The 19,208-nt window shown below is 64.2% G+C and overlaps 3 protein-coding genes across 3 annotated transcripts; all 3 read left to right on the top strand.

Annotated features, from left to right (window-relative positions):
- Positions 1–195: 195 nt before the first annotated feature.
- On the top strand, positions 196–2,721 carry CATIP (ciliogenesis associated TTC17 interacting protein; the record flags this gene model as incomplete). Its single annotated transcript, XM_082285517.1, has 9 exons — positions 196–271; positions 532–744; positions 861–916; positions 1,231–1,317; positions 1,439–1,609; positions 1,791–1,915; positions 2,005–2,081; positions 2,181–2,269; positions 2,503–2,721. 9 exons carry the CDS (start codon positions 196–198, stop codon positions 2,719–2,721), a joined length of 1,113 nt encoding a protein of 370 aa, XP_082141643.1.
- Positions 2,722–4,363: 1,642 nt separating this feature from the next.
- SLC11A1 (solute carrier family 11 member 1) lies at positions 4,364–9,501 on the top strand (the record flags this gene model as incomplete). Its single annotated transcript, XM_082285596.1, has 14 exons — positions 4,364–4,402; positions 5,092–5,214; positions 5,504–5,623; positions 6,416–6,522; positions 6,613–6,683; positions 6,786–6,853; positions 6,960–7,115; positions 7,254–7,412; positions 7,593–7,682; positions 7,859–7,978; positions 8,422–8,571; positions 8,653–8,726; positions 9,165–9,318; positions 9,400–9,501. The coding sequence occupies exons 2-14, from the start codon at positions 5,143–5,145 to the stop codon at positions 9,499–9,501; spliced, it is 1,443 nt and encodes a 480-aa protein (XP_082141722.1). The 5' UTR covers positions 4,364–4,402; positions 5,092–5,142.
- A 3,679-nt stretch (positions 9,502–13,180) lies between these two features.
- CTDSP1 (CTD small phosphatase 1) lies at positions 13,181–18,271 on the top strand. Its single transcript, XM_082284695.1, has 7 exons — positions 13,181–13,389; positions 14,657–14,799; positions 14,962–15,063; positions 15,300–15,356; positions 15,838–15,930; positions 16,219–16,404; positions 16,493–18,271. Exons 1-7 carry the CDS (start codon positions 13,323–13,325, stop codon positions 16,619–16,621), a joined length of 777 nt encoding a protein of 258 aa, XP_082140821.1. The 5' UTR covers positions 13,181–13,322; the 3' UTR covers positions 16,622–18,271.
- The last annotated feature ends 937 nt before the right edge of the window (positions 18,272–19,208 follow it).

The raw sequence follows: 19,208 nt of genomic DNA, 5'->3' as shown, positions 1-19,208 counted from the left end.
TGGGGGGCACCGGGGTCGTTCCGGCGGGCGGCGGCCCGGGGGGGACGGCGGGGGACCCGGGGGGCTGGGGGCTGCAGAGGCGGGCTGGGTGTCACTGCCCCCCAGGGTCACGCGTGGGTGGGGGGTACCGCGGTTGGGGGGAGCCGCGCCGCCCCCTCACCCGAGGGTCCGGCAGCAGGAGCCCCTAGGCGAGGCATGGAGCCCCCTCCCGAGAGCCCACAGGAGCCCCCGACCGTGGCGGACACTGCTGCCGAGTTCCTGAGTCTCATCGGTGCGTGCCCGCTCCAGCCCCCGCCCTGTGCCGCCACACCGTGCCCGGTGCAAGGGGGTGGGGGGGGAGCGGGTAAGGCAGCGGGGGACGGACAGTGGGGGATTGAGCGGGATAAATGGTGAGGGGCTCGGCCCAGCCTGCACGGGGGGAATGGAGACAGGGACGGGCACTGGGCAGGGGTGACAGTCACTCCAGGAGGGAGTGACCATCTCCTCGAGGTCACTGTCCCTCTGTGTTGGGGTCACTATCCCTCTGTGCAGGGCTGAAGGAGCTGCAGTGGTGCCTGTTTGCTGAGACACTGGAGGTTGTGGCCGTGGGGGCCCCGCCGAGGGACAAGGCAGAGGGCCAGTGGTGGATGGCAGCCCAGTGGGCACCCTACCAGGGGGAAGGTGAGCCGGTGCAGAGCTGCATCCTGGTGCAAACCAGGTTCCGAGGCAAGCAGGATGGTGTGCCTGTCTCCAGCACCCTCAAAGGTGAGCCAAGGGTGGCTTCCCTCCTCCCCAGGAGGACATCCCTGTCCACCAGTCCCGAGGGCTGGGAATGGGGACAGTGCCAACAGGATTGGTTGAGTATGGCTTTGTTCTGCCAGCCTACGTGACCTGGCAGCTGGAGACCTTGGAGCAGGAGGAGCAGGAGTGCCTAGAGGTGACTGATGTGGTGGTGGCATCCCTGTGTCCTACCTGCTGCCCTGGGGTGTGGCCTGCAGTGGTGCCCTCCTGGGGGCTGAGCCCCCTGCAAGGCCACTGCGGGTAGTCTGGTGTCCCTTGTCATGCTTAGACTCCAGCTCTGCCCCACCAGCCTGGTCCCCATCCCCTACTCTGGGTGGCAGCTGGGGTAGGGAGTTTCCCACAATGCATCTGGTATGGGACCCCAATTGATAGCAGTGCTGGGGAGTGCCACCTCAGAGAAGGGGTGCCCTGGCTCTACTCTCCACCCTGTGCCTCCCACCCCTCCCGCAGCTCAGACCACACCCCACAGAGAAGAGGACCCACATTGTGAGCCACCAGCATGGGATGACTGTCTCGAAGACCCTGCAGGAGGGAGAGGTGAGGTTGAGGGCAGGGTCACATCCTGGGAGGAGACAGCTGGCCTGTCTCAGCAGGGGTGCCCCAGGCTCTGTCCCTGGGGATGCTGGCTGTCCCAGGAGGTAGCCAAGTCTCTCTGCAGGCAGAGCCACAGTGCCAGAGCTTCTGCTACAGCCGGGCCAAGCTGCGGGGGCTGCTGCTGGAGGGTGCCAGCCTCCTGCTGCTGCGGGTGCTGGCACGCCGGCACACAATGCCCCCCGACCTTGTCTTCCCAGCCATGGACACCGAGGGCAACCTCTGCACCTCCAGCTACGTGAGCTGCCAGCCAGGAGGGCCTGTGGGATGAGGGGGTCTGGGTCGGGTTGGGGATACCAGAGTGGGATGTGGGGAGTGGGGAGAATGTGGTTGACAACGTGGGAGGGACACATGGGGATGGCACCTGGGGGCAGGGGTGACTGTGAGACAAGGCTGACCGCTGTCTGTACCGCCCCCAGTCTGCCCTGGGCATCCAGCGGCAGGCAGTGGGCTCGGCAGAGACAGAGGTGTTTGTGATCGAGCGAGCCGTGCACAGCAGCAGCGGCGCCTCCACTGTGTGGCACAGCAGCTTCCTCCCCAATGGGTAAGGGCAGGGGTCCGGTCAGAGGCACCCCAGCCCTGCCAGTCTGCTGGGACACAGGATGGGGAGCTCAAGGGCTCTTCCCCTCTCAGGCGTTTGGCTCAGCTGATGCAGATTGGCTCCCCAGTGCTGATGGTTCTACAGGATGAGTCCATCCTCAGCAAGTCAGGTACTGAACAGGGGAGGCTTGTGCCCCTCCAGCACAGGCAGCCCCTGCCCACTGTCTGGAAGCCAAGGGGGAACACCTGCCCCACCTTTCTGCTGCCAGGTAGGTTTGAGCCCCAGCTCCCCTTCCCCAAAGAGCCCCTGGACTGGGAGGAGGACATCCAGCTCTACTCCTGGTTCCTGGACAGGAAGGCAAGATGCATGGACATGGGGACAAGGGGACATAGGGCTGTGCCAGTCTCCAACAGGGTCTCCCCTGGCGTGCCCAGGAGGCACGTTGAGGGGGCAGGCTGGCCAGCATCCTTCCTCACGCTTTCTTAAGTGTGGGAAAGGACCCAGGCTCCTGTCCCCCTCGCCCTGGCACAGTGCCCAGGGGGAAATGCGTGTTCATGCCCACCTCACCCACCCTGTTCCCTCCACTGCAGGATGAGCTGCAACTATCCCATGCTGCCTACCTCCAGCAGCACCCCGAGGTCCGGGCGCTGCTGTCTGACTTCCTCCAGGCGTTGCTCTTCCAGCAGCCCCATGACCCCATCTCCTTTGCTGCAGAATTCTTCGCCCACCAGCGGCCCATCGGGAGCCCCTTTGCCTCCACTGGGGCTGCCAGCCCTCTCCCCAGCTCCCCTCCAGCTAACAGCAAATAAAGCTGCCAGCGCTGCCTGTCCAGTCTTGTTTGCTTTGTGGAAACTGAGGTTCAGGGAGGGCGGGTGGAGCTGAGCTGTGTGCTAAGGCCCCACCATGCCTTCTGGGTGGGACCCTACCCCGTCCCAGCTGTTCTAGCCCTTGCTTAGGGGGCAGGGGATGCCTGGGGCAGGGCCAGGCTCACATCCCTGCACCTGCCACCACCCCACAGATTCCTGGGGGACACCCCTTGCCCACCTCTCTGTTGGACACAGCCTGGCTGGCAGAAGTGCCCAGAGGGAGAGCCGGTACAAACCAGGCACCCATGAGAGCACCTGAGCTGCTCCCCCTTCCACCTCCACAGCCATGAGGGTTCTGGGTATGGAGTGCCCCCTTTTGCTGGCACAGCTTGACACTGCAGCAACGCTGGCACCCCATCTTTGGCGCGAAGGTCCCCGCACCCAAGGGTGATGTGAGCACCCTGAGCCGCAGAGCCTGCCTGGCTGAGTGCTTCCCCCAGCAGCTAAGGGTGCATTTTGATCTCCTTATGCAACATGTGCCTGCTTCCTCCTCACTCCAACTTCTATGGCATTTCCCCTACTCCCGTGGGGCCAGCCCTCCCTTCCCACTCTGTGGGACAGTGTCCCCTGTCCCCCCAGTCACCCAAGCAGAACCCTTGGCATGTGATGGAGAGTGACACGCAGACATGCTCCCACGCCCCGGTGAGGGTGCCTCGTGTTTGCACGTGTGTGAGGCAAAGGGGAGGGAAGGGGCCTCCTGGCATGCGGGGGAACTGAGACTGTGTGTGTTCATAGGGGTAGGGAAGGAGCACTTCCTTCTCCTATCCTACTCCTCTCCTCCTGAAGGCGGGGTGGGGGGTGGCAACCGCGGGGGGGTCCTTTAAAAGCTGGGCGGCAGGCACTGCACTCAGTGCTGAAATCAGGGAGCCTCAGCACCCTGGCTGGATCGGGTCCACCTATGGCATCACTGGAACCAGGTGAGCCTCACAACACTTGGGTCCCCTTGTGCCTCCTTTCCTCCTCTAGATCCCTGTCTCTCCACCCTGGGACTCCTCGCTGTGCTCCATCTTTCAGTGGGCACCCTCCCCCACAGCCTGTCCTGGATTCCCCACCTGCCCCATCCTCTGCTCCCCCAAGCCTGGGGATGTGATTTAACCAATTCTTGGGATGTAAGTGGGCTGGAGAGGGGGGATTAGGACCAATGCCAGCCCTTTGTCCTCACTCTATGCCCGCCCAGCAGCAGGAGCTGGAGCAGGATCCCCTCCTGTCCCTGCTGCCCAAAAATGCACTTGGCTCTTGGACTGGTGAAGACAGGGCTGAGACCAGGGATTTTAGGGACGCCTGGCATCTGACCCCTTTGGGTAGCCATTGGTAGACCCCATATAGCCATCCTCACGGCCCCCCCGGAAAACTGGTGCTTGTCCCTCATGGGGCTCATCAGGCAGGGTCAGGTGGGACTGGAGGAAGCTCGTACCAGGGCTGCCAGCCCACCAGTGTCCTTGTCCTCCTGGCAGGCTGCCACCTCCCCTCCTCTTTCTTGCCCCCCTCAGGCCTCATCAAGTCCCTGAACGGGGGCCAAGAGCAGAGTTACAGCACTGGCAAGAGCCCCATGTCCCCACAGCACCCTGGCACTCGGGACCAGACCTACCTGAATGAGCTCATCAGCATCCCCAAGGGCAGTGGGGTAGGTGCTGCAAGGCTGTCTGACGGTGGGCAGAGGGGGTGGGGGGTGCTGCAGGGAGCTGGAGGTGGGGAGGCAAAGGGCCACTGCAGTGGGGAATATGTGTCTTGGTCATGCCCTGGGGACATGCCCTCAGCATCCCCACACCCAGTTAAGGCAAGTCACAGCCCTAGGCTGAGTGTTTCCATGCTTAGTTTTCCAGATGGAGAAGCTGAGACAATGGGGCAAGGTGCTACCCAGCCCCAAGGATCACCCCACTACTCAGACACCTGCTGGGCCACCCATGGATGAGCCCAGTGGGGCTCCCCAAGGCTGTCTGCACCCCATCAGCTCCCCCATCCTTGTCTGGTTTCAGGGCAGTGGAACAGAGAAGGGGAAGGAATAGGGTTCCCTAGTTAGGAGGAGTAGCAAAAGCAGAGGGCAGCAGTGGAATCCCATAGAATGCAATTAATGGTGCCTGACAGCCCTGGGACCCTCTGCAAATCACTGTCTACCGGTTGAGACAGGGGGCTTACTGCCCCTCCAGCACAGAGAGAGGCTGGGGGCAGCAGTTCCCTCCCCAAAACTGTCAGGAAAATGTCCTCCATGTGCCAAACATATCCATGCAGGCAGCACTAGGCTAAAGGGGACTGGATGTGCAATTAGGAGTTTTGAAAGAGAGCTCCTGGCTCTGACCCGCTGCCTTGTCCCAGCCTGGGTTCAGCTTTAGGAAGCTCTGGGCTTTCACCGGTCCCGGTTTCCTCATGAGCATCGCCTACCTGGACCCGGGCAACGTGGAGTCAGACCTGCAGTGTGGGGCACTGGCGGGATTCAAGGTGAGCCCGGCTCCGGGCTCAGGAAGCCGGCGGGGGTTTCGTAACCTCTCCATCGCCAACGGCTGCCTGTGGCAGCTGGCTTCCCCAGCCCGGGAGCAGGAGGGGCACGGGGGCCCTCGGCACAGGGACAGGGCACCCAGGGGTGCTAGAAGGGCACCCCTGTGACCGGGCTGGGAGAACCCCTGCACCCCCTCTCTTCCCTGCAACCCTGGTTGAACTGGGAACCCCCGGGCGGCCGGATCCTGCCCAGTAGCCAGTCCCTACTGCCTCCCTCCCTCCTGCCCCCCAGCTGCTGTGGGTGCTGCTGTGGGCCACCGTCCTGGGGCTGCTGTGCCAGCGCCTGGCCATCCGTCTAGGTGTGGTGACCGGGAAGGACCTGGGCGAGATTTGTTACTTCTATTACCCCAAGGTGAGCAACCACGGGGAGGTCCCCGGGGGTCACAGTCTGGGGGGGACCCTGTGCTTGGGCTGGTGACAGTCTTAGCAGGGACTTGCAGGGCTGGAGGGGAGCAGGAAGATGCTGGGAGAGACCTGCCTCTCCCTGGGGCTCCCCAAAGCCCCCCAGGTCCCGGTGTCCCCCACCTACTGCCCACACGCCTGCAGTACAGGGGCCCAGGGTGAGAGGCGGTAAGCAGCTACTTCGGTGTCCTGGTTTGACCTGGGGACACACGAGAGCGTCCCCCGCGGGAGTGAGCCCAGGCGTCGGGGCAGCAACGCGAAGCCGAGACACGGGGAAAGCCTGGGCGTGTTGGGGCAGGAAGTTGGGGGTGGGGGTCAAGGGAAGAGATCACATGAGAGGGGGGGGGGGGGGGTTAGGGGTCCCGTCTAAGTGTCAAGATCCTGATGGGGAGCAGGAGCAAGGAGATGTTGGCTGAATGACAGGTCCCCAAAAGGAGGGTTGGATGCACCCCTCTGCCCCACGTCCCTCAACCCCCCCATATCTAGAGAGATGGGTCCTATCCTCAGCTCTCATTGGGACAGGGATGAGGAGGGGGGGACTGGCTCTCATTTAGTATCCATCTTTCATCTTGAGACTGTGTTGTGCCAGGAGCTGAGACAGGTATTTTGTGGTCCCCATGCTGCTCTGGGTGGCCTACTACAGCCTGGACACAGGGATTTGCAGCCAGGATGCTGTGCCAGCTTGCCCAGAGCTATGGGCCACTGTGGGCTCAGGCACCTCATGGTGCCCTGTCCCCTTCAGGTGCCCCGCATGCTGCTCTGGGTCATGATTGAGATTGCCATCATCGGCTCTGACATGCAGGAGGTGATTGGGACAGCCATTGCTTTCAGCCTGCTCTCAGCTGGCCGGTGAGCCTCCCCACAGGGACCCTCAGCCTCCCCCATGGCCCTACTCCACAGAGAGCTGTGTATCTAATTCCACCCCTGGCCATCCTGCAGCATCCCCCTCTGGGGTGGGGTCCTTATCACCATCGTGGACACCCTCTTCTTCCTCTTCCTCGATAAGTACGGTGAGTGCCAGGATGAGGGCATGGGGTACTGTCACTCAGGCAGCCCCTCATGTGGCACCAGTGTCCCCTGCTCTATTCTACCCCATCTCTTCACCTCTCTAGGGCTCCGCAAACTGGAGGCTTTCTTCGGCCTCCTCATCACCATCATGGTCCTGACCTTTGGCTACGAGGTGAAGGGGGGAGCTGGGGACAACCCTTTTCCTGCAACGCCCACACTGGTACCAGCCTGTAGTAGTGGGGTGGCAGCTCACAGTGCCCCTTCTCACTGCTTCCCAGTACGTGGTGGTGAGGCCAGGGCAGGTGGAGGTGCTGAAGGGCATTTTCCTGCCCAACTGCCCGGGCTGTGGGCGAAAGGAGCTGCTGCAAGCCATGGGCATCATTGGCGCTGTCATTATGCCCCATAACATTTTCCTCCACTCCTCCTTGGTCAAGGTGAGATCAAGGCACTGCCATGGGCGCTGTTCTGCCTGGGGTGCCTCAGGGTACACTTGGTGGGGACCAGCTGGTCCAGGCTGTGGGACAGGGGTGCTCACCTGACCCCGTGACACCCATGTCACTGGCCATGCCTAGACACGGGTGATCGACCGGTCCAAGAAGGAGGCAGTGCGGGAGGCCAACATGTATTTCCTGACCGAGTCCTGCCTGGCCCTCTTTGTCTCCTTCCTCATCAACCTCTTTGTCATGGCTGTCTTCGGCGAGGCTTTCTACCACCAGCGAAATGAGGACGTGGTGAGTGTCACTTCATGCCCACAGGAAGATGATGGCTGCACCCAGCTGTGGACACGGGCAGGATGAGCATCCCTTGGGGAGTGCATGATCTCATTCCCTGAGACATGATGTGTGGGGTTCCCCCCATGTCTGTGGGAGCTGCTGGGTGGCTGTCACACTCGTGCCTGCCATGCCTTGCAGCACAACAAGTGCATCAACAGCAGCATCAGTCACTACGCCGGCATCTTCCCCACCAACAATGAGACAGTCTCTGTGGATATCTACCAGGGGGTGAGTGGCACCAGGCTGTATCCAGTGAGCATCCATTCCCATTTGGGGGATATATTGTTCTCCCCATTGACCCCCGGGGCTGGGGGCTGTTATAACGCCACTAGAAAGCTGGGAGCTGATGGGAACGCCTGGGATAGGGGACACTTTAGGGTGCCCACTGGAGTGTCCCTACACAGGGCGTCATCCTAGGCTGCTATTTCGGGGCAGTGGCACTGTACATCTGGGGCATCGGGATCCTGGCAGCAGGACAGAGCTCCACGATGACTGGGACTTACGCAGGACAGTTCGTCATGGAGGTGAGAGATAGGGATGCTGGCCCTTGCCCGCACAGGGAGCGGATGGGAGCAGGGAAATCACAGGTGGGTCATGGGAGGGATTCTATGGGGAGCACACTCCCCCCAGGAGTATTTGGAAGAGTTAATTGCCCACCATTCCCGCAGGGAGCTGGTGGGTAGCAGCTTGCTAGCACCAGTGTCCCTGTTCCCCAGGAGCTGGGATGGAGACAGAGCCCGCCCACTGCACCCTGTGGGTGCCCCACGCAATGTTTCCCTAATTAGGTCCTCTGTTAATGAGTCGGAGCTGACACCTAGTGGGGCCCGGCAGCCCTGCAAGAGCCCGCTTAGTGCCCTGGCACAAAGGAGGGGAGATGCCCCCCAGGTTCCTCCCAGCCAGGGCCTGGGGGGTCGCCCTGACATGGTGCCCCAGGCACAGCGAGGGTGCAGGTCTTGCCGTGTTCCAGGGCTTCCTGCAGCTCCGCTGGTCCCGCTTCGCCCGGGTGCTCTTCACCCGCTCCTTTGCCATCCTGCCCACTGTCTTCGTGGCCGCTTTCAAGGATGTCAGCCACCTCACAGGCATGAATGACCTGCTCAACGTCCTGCAGAGCATCCTGGTAAGGGGGTGGGAGGGCATCACCTGCCCCCAAACACCCCAGCCTGGCAGCCATGACCACCTCATCTCCCTCTCCTTTCAGCTGCCCTTTGCTGTCCTGCCTGTCCTCACCTTCACCAGCCTGCACCCGCTCATGCAGGACTTCACCAACAGCCTGTGAGTGAACAGGGAGGCACAGAGGGGGCACAGTGGGGAGCTCTGGCTGCAGGCACCCTCCCTTTGGCCCATCCTGTCCCCCCAAACCATGCCATGGGGCAATTACTGTATGGACATTGTTCATTCCCACCTGCCCAGGACAGCCAGAGAACATACCCCATCACTACCTTTGTCATCCTCCTCCCAATGACACATCTGGTTCCTTGGGCACCCCTGGAGCCTCAGCATCCTCCTGGCACTGCCAGCCCTGGATTTGGAGGGTGGCCAAAGTTTACTCCAAGAGGCCCACCACGGGGTGAAATACAGCTGTGGGGTGCAGAGGTGTCCCAGTTGAGGTCTTGTTCACCTACAAACTCAGTTCCCCCAGTCCTCTGTGCCCAGTGGCACACGGGGTGGGGGGCCCTGCCCTGGCACTGATGCTCACTGCCCTGCCTGCAGCCCAGGGAAGGTGCTGATGACCCTCATCACGGGGCTGGTCTGTGCCATCAACGTTTACTTCGTGGTGGACTTTTTGCCAACGCTGCATGGCCTGGAGTACCACATTCCCCTGGGCCTGCTGCTGGCTGCCTACGTGGCTTTCATCGCCTACCTGGTAGGGCAGGGACCGCGGGAGAGGGGCGGGACAGCGTCCCTGGTGGGTGCCCATCGACCTGTCCTCTTTTTGCTCCTGCAGATCTGGACATGCAGCATCGCACATGGAGCCCGGTTCCTGGCACGGGGCCACCACAGCCGGTTTAATTTTGGTCTTGCCCTCGACGTGACAGGGACACGGTGACGGATCCTATCCCTGTTTACTAACCCCACGTCCCTGCCCAGCGCGTCCTCCTCACACCGGACACTGATTTGCTGCCACTCCGACCCCAGGCATGTTCTAGCCAGAGATGCACCCAGCAAGGAAAGGGTTAACAGACGGGCAGACCTCCCCCCAAGATCTTAGAGCCCAGCGCTTCTTCCCACCCCCAACCCCCGCCAATTCCGGGGTGCTGATCCAGGCTTGATGCGAGGGGAATGGGATAGCAGCGGGAGGTGCTCCCATCCCTTGGCACAGACGCTTCAGTGAATGAGCCGCGTCGGAGACTTCCCCTGCTCATTATTGCCGGGAACCGCCGGCCCCCGGGACCGCTAATCACCTCCGGGGACCGCTAATTACCGCCGGGGACGGCTAACCACCCCCCATCGCCCGCCGCCGGCGGGAGCAGCCTCGGGACCGGCCCCATCCCCACGGGGGGCTCCGAAACTCGGGGGGAGGGGGGCGGCTGATAAACGGCGTGTTTGTAACCTGGCCTCGGCCTCGCTGCTGCTGCGTGGCCCCGATGCGGGGTGGGGACCCCCTCGGCCCACCCTTACCCCGGGGACGGCCCCTTTGCCCCGGGCGGGGGAGCGGGCGGGGCTGCCCACGCGTGGCCGTGGGGGCGCGGGGGGCTCAGCGCCTGCTTTTTGCATTCTCCCGGGGGGAGCGGGGCGGTAGGGGCCCCACCGTGTCCTCCCCGCCCCGGATGCCCCGTTTCCCGCCTGCCGGTACCGCCGGATGCGGAGCCGCTCGGGCCCTCCCCGGGGGCGGCCGTCCCCCCTTCTCGGTCCCGCACCGCGGGTGGGGGGGGGGGGGGGTCCCACTGTGCTTCGCCCCCCGCCGCGGTCCGCACTTGCGAGACGCTCCCTGGCTGTTTCAAGGCTCCCCCCTCTCCCCAGGACCCCCCCACCCCAAAATCCCACTTCCCGACCCACACCAGCCGGGTGGTGGAGGGGGAATTTTGGGGGCCGGACACCCCCCCAGCCCGTGCCCCCCACTCAGGGAAGGGACCCCCCCCCCCTCCCGCTCCCGGGGGCCGCGCTTGTTTATGTGAAGAATGTCCCCTTCCTTAAAAGGGCGATGGCGGACGGGATGGGGCGGTGCCTCCCCCCCGCCTCCGCGTTGGCCCGGCCTCTGGCTGCTTGAAGGAGGGGCCAGAGCTGTGGGGCCCACCGAAAGGCGGGGGCTCCCCCCTCCTCAAGGGGCGCAGCCGACCCGAGCTACCGGAGGAGGAGCAGGAGACTCCCCTAGCTCAGGGTGCACCTGCCCGGGGTACCAGCCTCGGGGTGGGGAGAAGATGCACAAGGGGTACGGGGTCATCGGGATGGTCCTCAGCGGGCGAAAGGCTGGGGGGCCTGGGGTCTGCGGGGTTGTACCTGTGGGATTTGCTCTTCTCCAGCTGGGACCTGCCACTCAGAGGACCCCCAGCCCAGGGACACCTGCCTCCACCGCAACTCTTAGAAGTAAGCATCCCACCTCAGGACCTCTCTCTGCTCCCTTGGCCAAGGGGCAGCTCTTGGCAGAGCTCCCAGGACCATGGCTAGGTTGGGGAACAGGGGAAACCATCTGGGACCCCAGGCTAGGAGCAGTGGGGTGGGACAAAGGGGTCCCTGAGTGCCCGGTTGATGGGAGCCTGATGCTTTTTTGCCTTGTGCCCATACCCCACAGCCCAAACAATCCTGCTGGGCTCTGCCTACTCCTGGCCTGGGCTTGCCCCACAGACCCAGGATGGGGACAGCATCTCTCTGAGCTCCTCAGCTGCCCAGTCTGCCCCCAGGCAAGCAGTGGAACTGGAAGCGGTGCTCCAACTGCGGCTGCAGGCATTAGCCAGGAGACTTTTCTAATTGCATTAATTAAAGGACTGGCAGGGCCTGGCTGGGCTCATCAGGGTTTATCGGGGAGGGAGGAGGAGAAGGATGTGGCGAAAGGCACAGGGGTCCTGGAGGGGACAGTGTATGGCCTCTGCAGCTGTCCCCACAGTGAGCAGCAGCCCAGCCCAGCCAGACACTGGGGATGAGGCAGACATCCTGTCCAGCTGCACCTGGGCTAATGGAGCACACCGATCAGCCCAATGCAGAGAACGGAGGAAGCACAGCCTCTTTCTTCCTTTTCCTCCGGCCGGGCCAGGAGACAGTGCTGGCTGCCTGATGTGGGAGCCGGCTGCCGTGCTGCGGAGGGGCAGCGAAACTGAGGCACGACCGCTGCTCGCCATCAGAACCGGCGGAGGGGGTGGCAGGATGCAGTGTCCTGGTTCCCAACAGCAGGTAGTCCCTGCCACCGCTCCCCGGGGGCACGTGGTGCCGGGATGTTCCACATGGAGCCGAGAGTGCGGAAACCGCAGGTGTAAATCGGCTTTTGTACTGCCAGAGTCCCGCCGGCCCCGCAGCCTCCCAGTTCCCTGTGGCGACACCTCCCAGTCCCGGACCCCCTTTCCCAGGGCGGTCACCTGTGGGCATGTGTCATGTGCTGGAAGGGGGGCGGTTTCCCTCCTAGCCCTGTTTCCCAGGGGCTGCTCCCACCGTACTATGTCGGCGCAGCCCCGGGGGGCAGAGCGGTAACCGGGGTCTGCCACCGCCCGCATCGCTGCCTCGCCAGTGCCCCTGGTCCCTACCGGGCCAGAAAGGGTGATCTCAGCTCCTGAGGTACCCAAACCGCAGGTGGGAGAGGTGGAAAGATTTCGAATGAGCTCAGATGGGAAATTTCCAACCTGCTGCACCCTCGAAGCAGCGCTGACAGAGCGCACAGCATCTCCTGCCACCGAGACGGCGAGGGAGGTGACCGGGACAGGTCCCCTCCAGGGCCGGACGCTGCCTGGGCAGGGTTGGGGGGCACGGCGGTGAGACTACCCCGGCAGAGCCCCGCAGGGCTTGCGGGGGGAGGGGGCTGGGGCTGAAGGATGCTGCACTTGAGGGACTTGGGGAGGCAGGTTTTCTCTGAAGGAATTGTGCCATCCACAAGCTCCCGTCAAGAATCACTTTACAGAAAGCGCCTGGAAACAGCCCCGCTTCCCCCGCGAAGGCAGGAGGGAAGGAATTGCAAGGGGAAGTATATGTATTGATAATACAGACTTATTAATTGTCGAGATAAGTGGGGGATTGCAGGAGAAAGAAGGATAGAAAAAAGCGGCCGTTATTGGTGCAGCCCCCCAGTACCTGTTGTCCCGCACCCCTGGCCTGTACAGGCAATGCGGGATGTGCCCTCGGGGGGCAATGGGGGCCCCCCAGCCTCGAGCCGCTAGTCCAGGGTCTCTGCTCCAGGGGACACCCAGCATGGGGGTTCATGTGCCGGGGGTAGCTGCAGAGGGATCCCCGGGCTGCCAGCTGGATGGGGGGGGTGACAGCAGGACTGATCCTCCTCTCCATTCTCTCTGAGTCGGGGCGGGGGAGTGTGGGAGAGCCCGGCGGCGTGTCGGGGACCCCCGTACGGTCACCATGGAGCAAGGGGGGTGTCCTCCCCAGCTAAACCACAAACCACTCCCCGTCTCAGTCCCGGTCGCGGCTCGTCGGGGACCCCCACTCCTCCCCAGCGGCGCGGGTGCCGGGAGGAGGGAGGAGGAGGAGGAGGGAGAAGGAGGAGGGCCCCCCCCGCCGTCGTTGCCCTTTTAAGGGGTTCCTTGAAACCGCGCCCGGGATCCATGTTTGCAGCCCCAGCCCGGGCGGAGGAAACTCCATGTTGTAACAAAGTTTCCTCCGCGGCGCCGCTCCCGCGCCCGCCGCCCCGCGCCGCCGCCGGCCCCCGCCCCGCCTCCCCCCCCGGGGGCCGCGCCGGGGGGGGCCGCCCCCTCCCACCCCCCCTCCCCGGCGCCCATGGAGCACCAGTCCATCATCGCCCAGGTTAGCAGGGAGGAGGGGAGCGCCCCGCTGCAGGAAAAAGGTAACGCTGAGGGGGGATATTCCCCCCCCCCCATCCCCTTCCTGTGCGGGAGAGGGGAGAGGGGGAGGTCCCCGGGGGGCTGGGGGCCTGCGGGGGCTGCTCCCGGAGGGTGTGATGAGCTGCGCGCCGCCTCAGCCCGCCCCCCTGCATCCCGCTGCCCAGGGCTCGGGAGATGCGCTGGGGCTGCAGCTCGGAGCGAGCGGGGCTGTCTGCACCCGCCCGGGCGCGGGGGGCCGTGGTCCGGCCCGCTCGGACCCCGCTGGTGCCCTGGAAGGCTCGGGGCGTTGCTCGGATTATCTGCGCTGTCTCCTCCGGAGCCGGGCGAGAGGTGCGCGCAGCGCTGGCGGGGAAACTGAGGCAGAAAGGGGGCCGAGCGCCGGGCACCCTGCTGCATCCCGGCGTCCCGTTCCCCGCGTCCCCTCCACCCCGCGAAGGGGGTTTGGCGGGGGCCGCTGCTCGTCCCCCCGGCCTGGGAACCTGCCAGGGCGGGGAGGAGCAAACGTGGGAACGGGCCTCGTCCCCAGTGGGGAGCTCCTGCCCCACGGGCTCCCCACTACGGGGCTCGGGGCCCTGGCCCGCCTGAAGGGGGGGCACAGCCAGGGCGGGGTGCAGCCCCGGCTGCGGCAGGACCCGACTCCGGGGCCGGTGGGGCTGGGGCTGCAGCCGTCGCGCTGCCCCTGGGGCACGGGGTGGGCAGGGGCAGCCCCCGCTGCCTCAGTTTCCCTTCGCTCCGCCAATGGCGACTGCGGGAACGGCGCCCAGGGGCGGGCGCTCCGCCCTGGTTGGCCTCTCGCCTCCGGTGCACTCGAGTCGGCCAATGAGACGAGGGAGTTGTCCGGAGGCGGGGAAAAGAAGGCGCGAAAGCCCCGCCTCCCTCGGAGGGGCCCCGCCCCCAGGGCCACCCCCGAGTGGGTCTGTGCCCCTCGGGGCGGGACAGCGGGGAGCGGCCCCGGACCCACGGCTGCTCCCGCGCTCAGCCCTGCGCCCTTGTTGTAGGGTCTCCAGCCACGCAGGGGGAGCCCGCGAGGGTCACTCGTGGGGTGGGATGTGCTGGGTGAGGGGCTACGGTGGTCACCAAGCACTCGTGTCAGCGACACTGCTCTGGCACCGTTGCTTGGTGGGGCAGGAAGGGCGGCCGGATGGGTGTCGGGGTCTGATAAGGGTGCAGGGGCTCTGGGGCAACACCCAGACCTGGGTCACTTGCCCCCCAGTGCTGTGCTGGGGGCACCCCCGGGGTGCCCCTCACCTCCCTTCTGTCCTCCTGCAGCTACCCAGACCCCCGCCAAGAAGCCTCGAAGCCGCAGCATCCTCCAGTCCCTTTTCTGCTGCCTGTGCCGTGATGAAGGGGAGCCCTGCACTGGCACCACTGGCGCCCCACTGCTGGTGGAGGAGAACGGAGCGCTGCCCAAGGTAACCCCACACCCCCAGCCTGGCACTGGAAGGGATGGGGGCTGCCATGCTCTGCGCATCCCCTGTGTGGCCAGGATGGGGGTGAATGGTCACTTCTCCCAGTGTCCCCCTCTGAGTGGCCGCCTTGTTGCTACCCTGCTGACTCGTGTCCCCCTGCTGCAGGCTGCTGTCAAGCACCTCCTGCCCGAGATCAAGCCACAGGATGCCAGCAAGCTCTGCGTGGTCATTGACCTGGATGAGACCCTGGTGCACAGCTCCTTCAAGGTGGGGGACACCCTGGCCCACCCCACACCTCTTGCCACATGCTCCCCCACCTGCTCTGCCACCCCTTTCCCACAAAGTGATGCCTAGCACCCAGCACAGCCTGGCTGGGTCAGATGGGATGTTCCTGTGAGGGGGCTGCGGGGCTGGCAGGGGTGCATAGTGGGCAGACAGCGGCCAGCATTTGGGCAGGGGGTGCCTGGCGTGCCCAGTGCTGATCCTGATGTGCCCTTCCCCAGCCGGTGAACAACGCCGACTTCATCATTCCTGTGGAAATCGATGGCATCATGCACCAGGTAACAGCGGGATGGGTGCCTGGTGGGAGGGGGGCATCATTCCACCTCCCCGAGGACCGGGAGGTGTCCCCGTGCTCTGCACCAAGGGGTAATGGGAGGTGTTGGGGTGCCAGGGTTGGCACGTTGCGGAGCAGAGGTGGGTGCCCCTCCTCCCGCTGGGCAGGGAGGTGAGGGGCATCCTGGCATGGTGTCCTCCTGCAGTGGCCAGCCCCGGTTTCAAGTAATCCAGGATAGGCTGTGGTCTGGGCAGTCAGCCTGTTCTCGGTTACTTGGCTCTGGAGCCGGCCAGACGCTTCGCGCCGGGCATTCCTGTGGGGCCATGGCACCCCCCAGCCCGCACAGGCAGCCCCCACGAGGTGCAGCCAGGGAGCTACTCGCTGGCTGGGTGTGGGGACACAGGTGTCCCCTGGGGAGGGCATGCAGGTGCTAGGTGAGCCATAGCCCGTGCCAGCAGCGCGCTGCCCTCTGCCTGTGCCCGCAGGTGTACGTGCTCAAGCGGCCACACGTGGACGAGTTCCTGCAGCGCATGGGCGAGCTCTTCGAGTGTGTGCTCTTCACTGCCAGCCTGGCCAAGGTGGGTGCCCCTGACCCGCCCTGCCATCGCCCACCCCTTCCCAGACACCATCTGAGTGGCACAGCTCCCTTGCCTGCCCACCTGCAGGCATCACTGGCCTCTTGTTCCCTGTGTACCCACAGCCAGTGCCAGCACTGGGTGGCCTCCCTACCTGCCCCTCCAAGGCACTGGCCAGGGAAACTGAGGCACAATGAGACCTGGCAGCAGTGGAGAGCTGGGTGCCGTTGTCACTGTGGCATGGGCAATGGGGTGTGGTGTGTCATGGTGACCCCCCTCCTCTGCCTGCAGTATGCAGACCCCGTGGCTGACCTGCTGGATAAATGGGGGGCTTTCCGGGCACGACTTTTTCGGGAATCCTGCGTTTTCCATCGCGGCAACTACGTGAAGGACCTGAGCCGCCTGGGCCGTGACCTGCGCCGAATCATCATCGTGGACAACTCGCCCGCATCCTACATCTTCCACCCTGATAATGCCGTACGTACCCGCAGGGCGAGGCTGGGTGGGGTGTGGAGGTGATGTGGCGGGGACCCTCTCTCAGCGCTGTCCCCTGTGCCACCTGCAGGTGCCGGTGGCCTCCTGGTTCGATAACATGGCAGACACGGAACTGCTGGACCTGCTGCCCTTCTTTGAGCGGCTCAGCAAGGTGGAGGATGTGTACGCAGTGCTCAAGAAACAGCGGACTAACAGCTAATGGCCCCCTCCACCCTCTGGGTGCTGCGAAGGGGCACCACCGGGGGTGCCAGGTGCCTTATTCTGGGGGAGGGAGGGTCCCGGTGTGCCCCGCATCATCCTCCCCAGCCCCGGTGGGCGCGGGTGCCCTCTGTGCCTGCTGGTGGTGGGAGATGTGGGTGCCCCTGCCGGGAAGCTGGGTGCCCCCCTTCTCTGAGAAGAGGGGCCATGGGTGACCCATGCCTTGCTGTGCTGAGGACCTGTTGGGGGGGGTCGTCCCATCCTCCCCCACTGTCCAGCCCCTGCCCCCTTCCCCCCCAACCTGTGTCCCCCCTCCCCAAAACGGTTCTCAGGTCCTTTTCCCCTCTGTTCCCCGACTGGGGAGGTGGGACGGGGTCAGCAGCTGCTGCTTTCCACTGCCTTTGGGAGGACTAGATCCCTCCATCCAGACTCTGCCTGCTGGGAGGCTGGCGGCCCTTGGCCCCTCTCTGCCGGGCTACGGGACAGGATAACACCTTGCCACCCTCCAAAAAAGCAGGGAGTCTTACTGGCCTTGGTGCATAGGGCTGCCACCATGCCCTTAACTCTGCCCTGGGTGCCGCTATCACCTCGTGGGGGGCATGTCCTTGCCTCTTTTCTTGCATACTGTCCCCACCTAGGGGTTGTGTTTTGCAGGGGCAGCCCAGCCTCAGGGCTGAGCCCCTGGGCACAAATGCCCTCCATGTGCCTTGGAACACCATGTCTCTGTGCCCTCTTCACCCTGCAAGGGTTGTGCGTGGAGGAGGCTCTTTATTCGCCCCCTCCAACCTCATTTTCTTCTCATTTTGGGGGGGGGAGGTGGCCTCTCCCCCTCTCCAAGTTACACTGTGTCACTGGGAGCCACTCTAGTCACCAATAAGGGGGTCCCTTCCCGTGGTGGGGGGCACCCCCCCCCCCATATCCATCTGCAGCTTCACCAAAGGCTGCCACTTCTGGGAAAGAGGGACCCCCATACCAGCCTTAATGTGCCCCTCCCAGCCTTACCCCAGCCCCAGTCCCCCAGCTGGGATGGGGTGGGGGACACTGCAGCCCCCCCTGTAGCCTGGGGTTACCCTGACCCCCGTGGGGTCGGACTCGTGCCAGGGTGTCCCCCAGCTTTGAGGGTCTGGGGGCTCTCAGGGAGGGTTTTTCTGCAGGGGGGAGGGACTGAGCTCAGCCAGGCCTTTTTTAATGTCACAATATGGACAATGCCTCATATCTTTTTAGAGGGAAAAGCAACGGTTTCCCAAAAAAATCATGGGTGCCTTTTTACCGCTGTGCCAGCAAAGGGAGGGGGGCAGTATTTGGGGGGGGTGGGTTTGAGGAGTTTTAGCTTTCCGGTGCTGTTCAGCCGGCTCCTGCCGGCACTGCCCTGTTCCCAATGCTGGGGGTAAGCAGGGATCCCCCCAGCTCTGCCCACACCCCCTGCCCTGTGCTCGGGGGTGGGATGGGGGGTGGTGCAGCACAGCCCCCTGGATCCCTGCCAGCCCCAGCCTCGTCCTGTCCCGCCAGGAGGGTTGAACTCAGCACTTTATATTAGACAAGTCAAAGGGCGCCAGTGCAGCCGCTGCCCAGCGAGTGCCTGTGGGTGCTGCGGCACCCAAGGAGTACAGCCCCCACCCTGGGCACCCTTGGGAGGTCTGGGGGATGCAGAGGCGGCGGCGGGGGGCTGGGGAGGGCTGGGGTACCAGATCCAAGTGCCTTCATGTGATTAAAGCTGCCAAACCATCTTGGAAAGAGTAGTCCTGAGTGTGTGCATGTGTGGGCACAGGTACATACCATGTGTGTGTCGCTAGTGGCTGTGCACAGTGCGGGGCACACGGAGCCCCCGGGATCGCCTGAGTCCCCTGGGAGTGGGGGATGCTGCAGGTCAGTGCTGGGGGAGCACCCTTGGGTTGCAGGGTTGAGGTGTCTCCCCTTGTCTGGTGCCAAGGGGACACCCTCATGCTCGAGGACAGCCCCCCCGGGCTTCCTAACTCCTTCCCCCTCCTCCTGGGAAAAGGTCCCTGGTACCACGGGGATGGTATCCTGCCTCTTAACAAGGATGGGGTAAATTTACTGCGTAGGCTGTGCCCCCTCCCAGCTTTGAGACTTCAGATGAGTTTGCTCCAAAGAAGGTATCAGGCCTTCCCCATATAGATTGGGGGGCACTTGTGCCTCCCCCCCCCCCCCCCCCCCAATGCCCGGCAGTCTGCTGCCAACATGCAGGCACTGGGTTCCTGGGGGGGGATGTCTCTTAGCTGCCCCCCTCCCCCGTGCCCTCATTGGCCCTGTGCCTCCCCTCATTAACGAAGTCTCTGTCCTCCCTGATGGCTGCACTAATTACTGAGTCCATAAGTGGCCCGGCTGGGGGGCCCGGGGAGGGGGTGAGCCCGCTGGGGCCGGCGTGGGGTCCCCTACCACTGTGCCGCACTGACGGATTCAGTCTCTGAGCAGAGGGCGACAGCGGCCACCCGGGTGTTTCACCCCACCCAAAACTCACTGGAGGTTTTGCACACAGGTAAGGGTCCCACGGGGACACTCGTGTGGGGTGCAGGAGGTAGGAGCTGGGTGGCACGTCTAGGGAGGGTTTGGGGGCCAAGGCAGTGGAG

Source organism: Coloeus monedula (assembly GCF_965178545.1).
Source record: "Coloeus monedula genome assembly, chromosome: 7".
Lineage (NCBI taxonomy): Eukaryota > Metazoa > Chordata > Aves > Passeriformes > Corvidae > Coloeus > Coloeus monedula.
The sequence above is the reverse complement of the archived record's forward strand: the minus strand, read 5'-3'. Positions and strand labels throughout refer to the sequence as shown.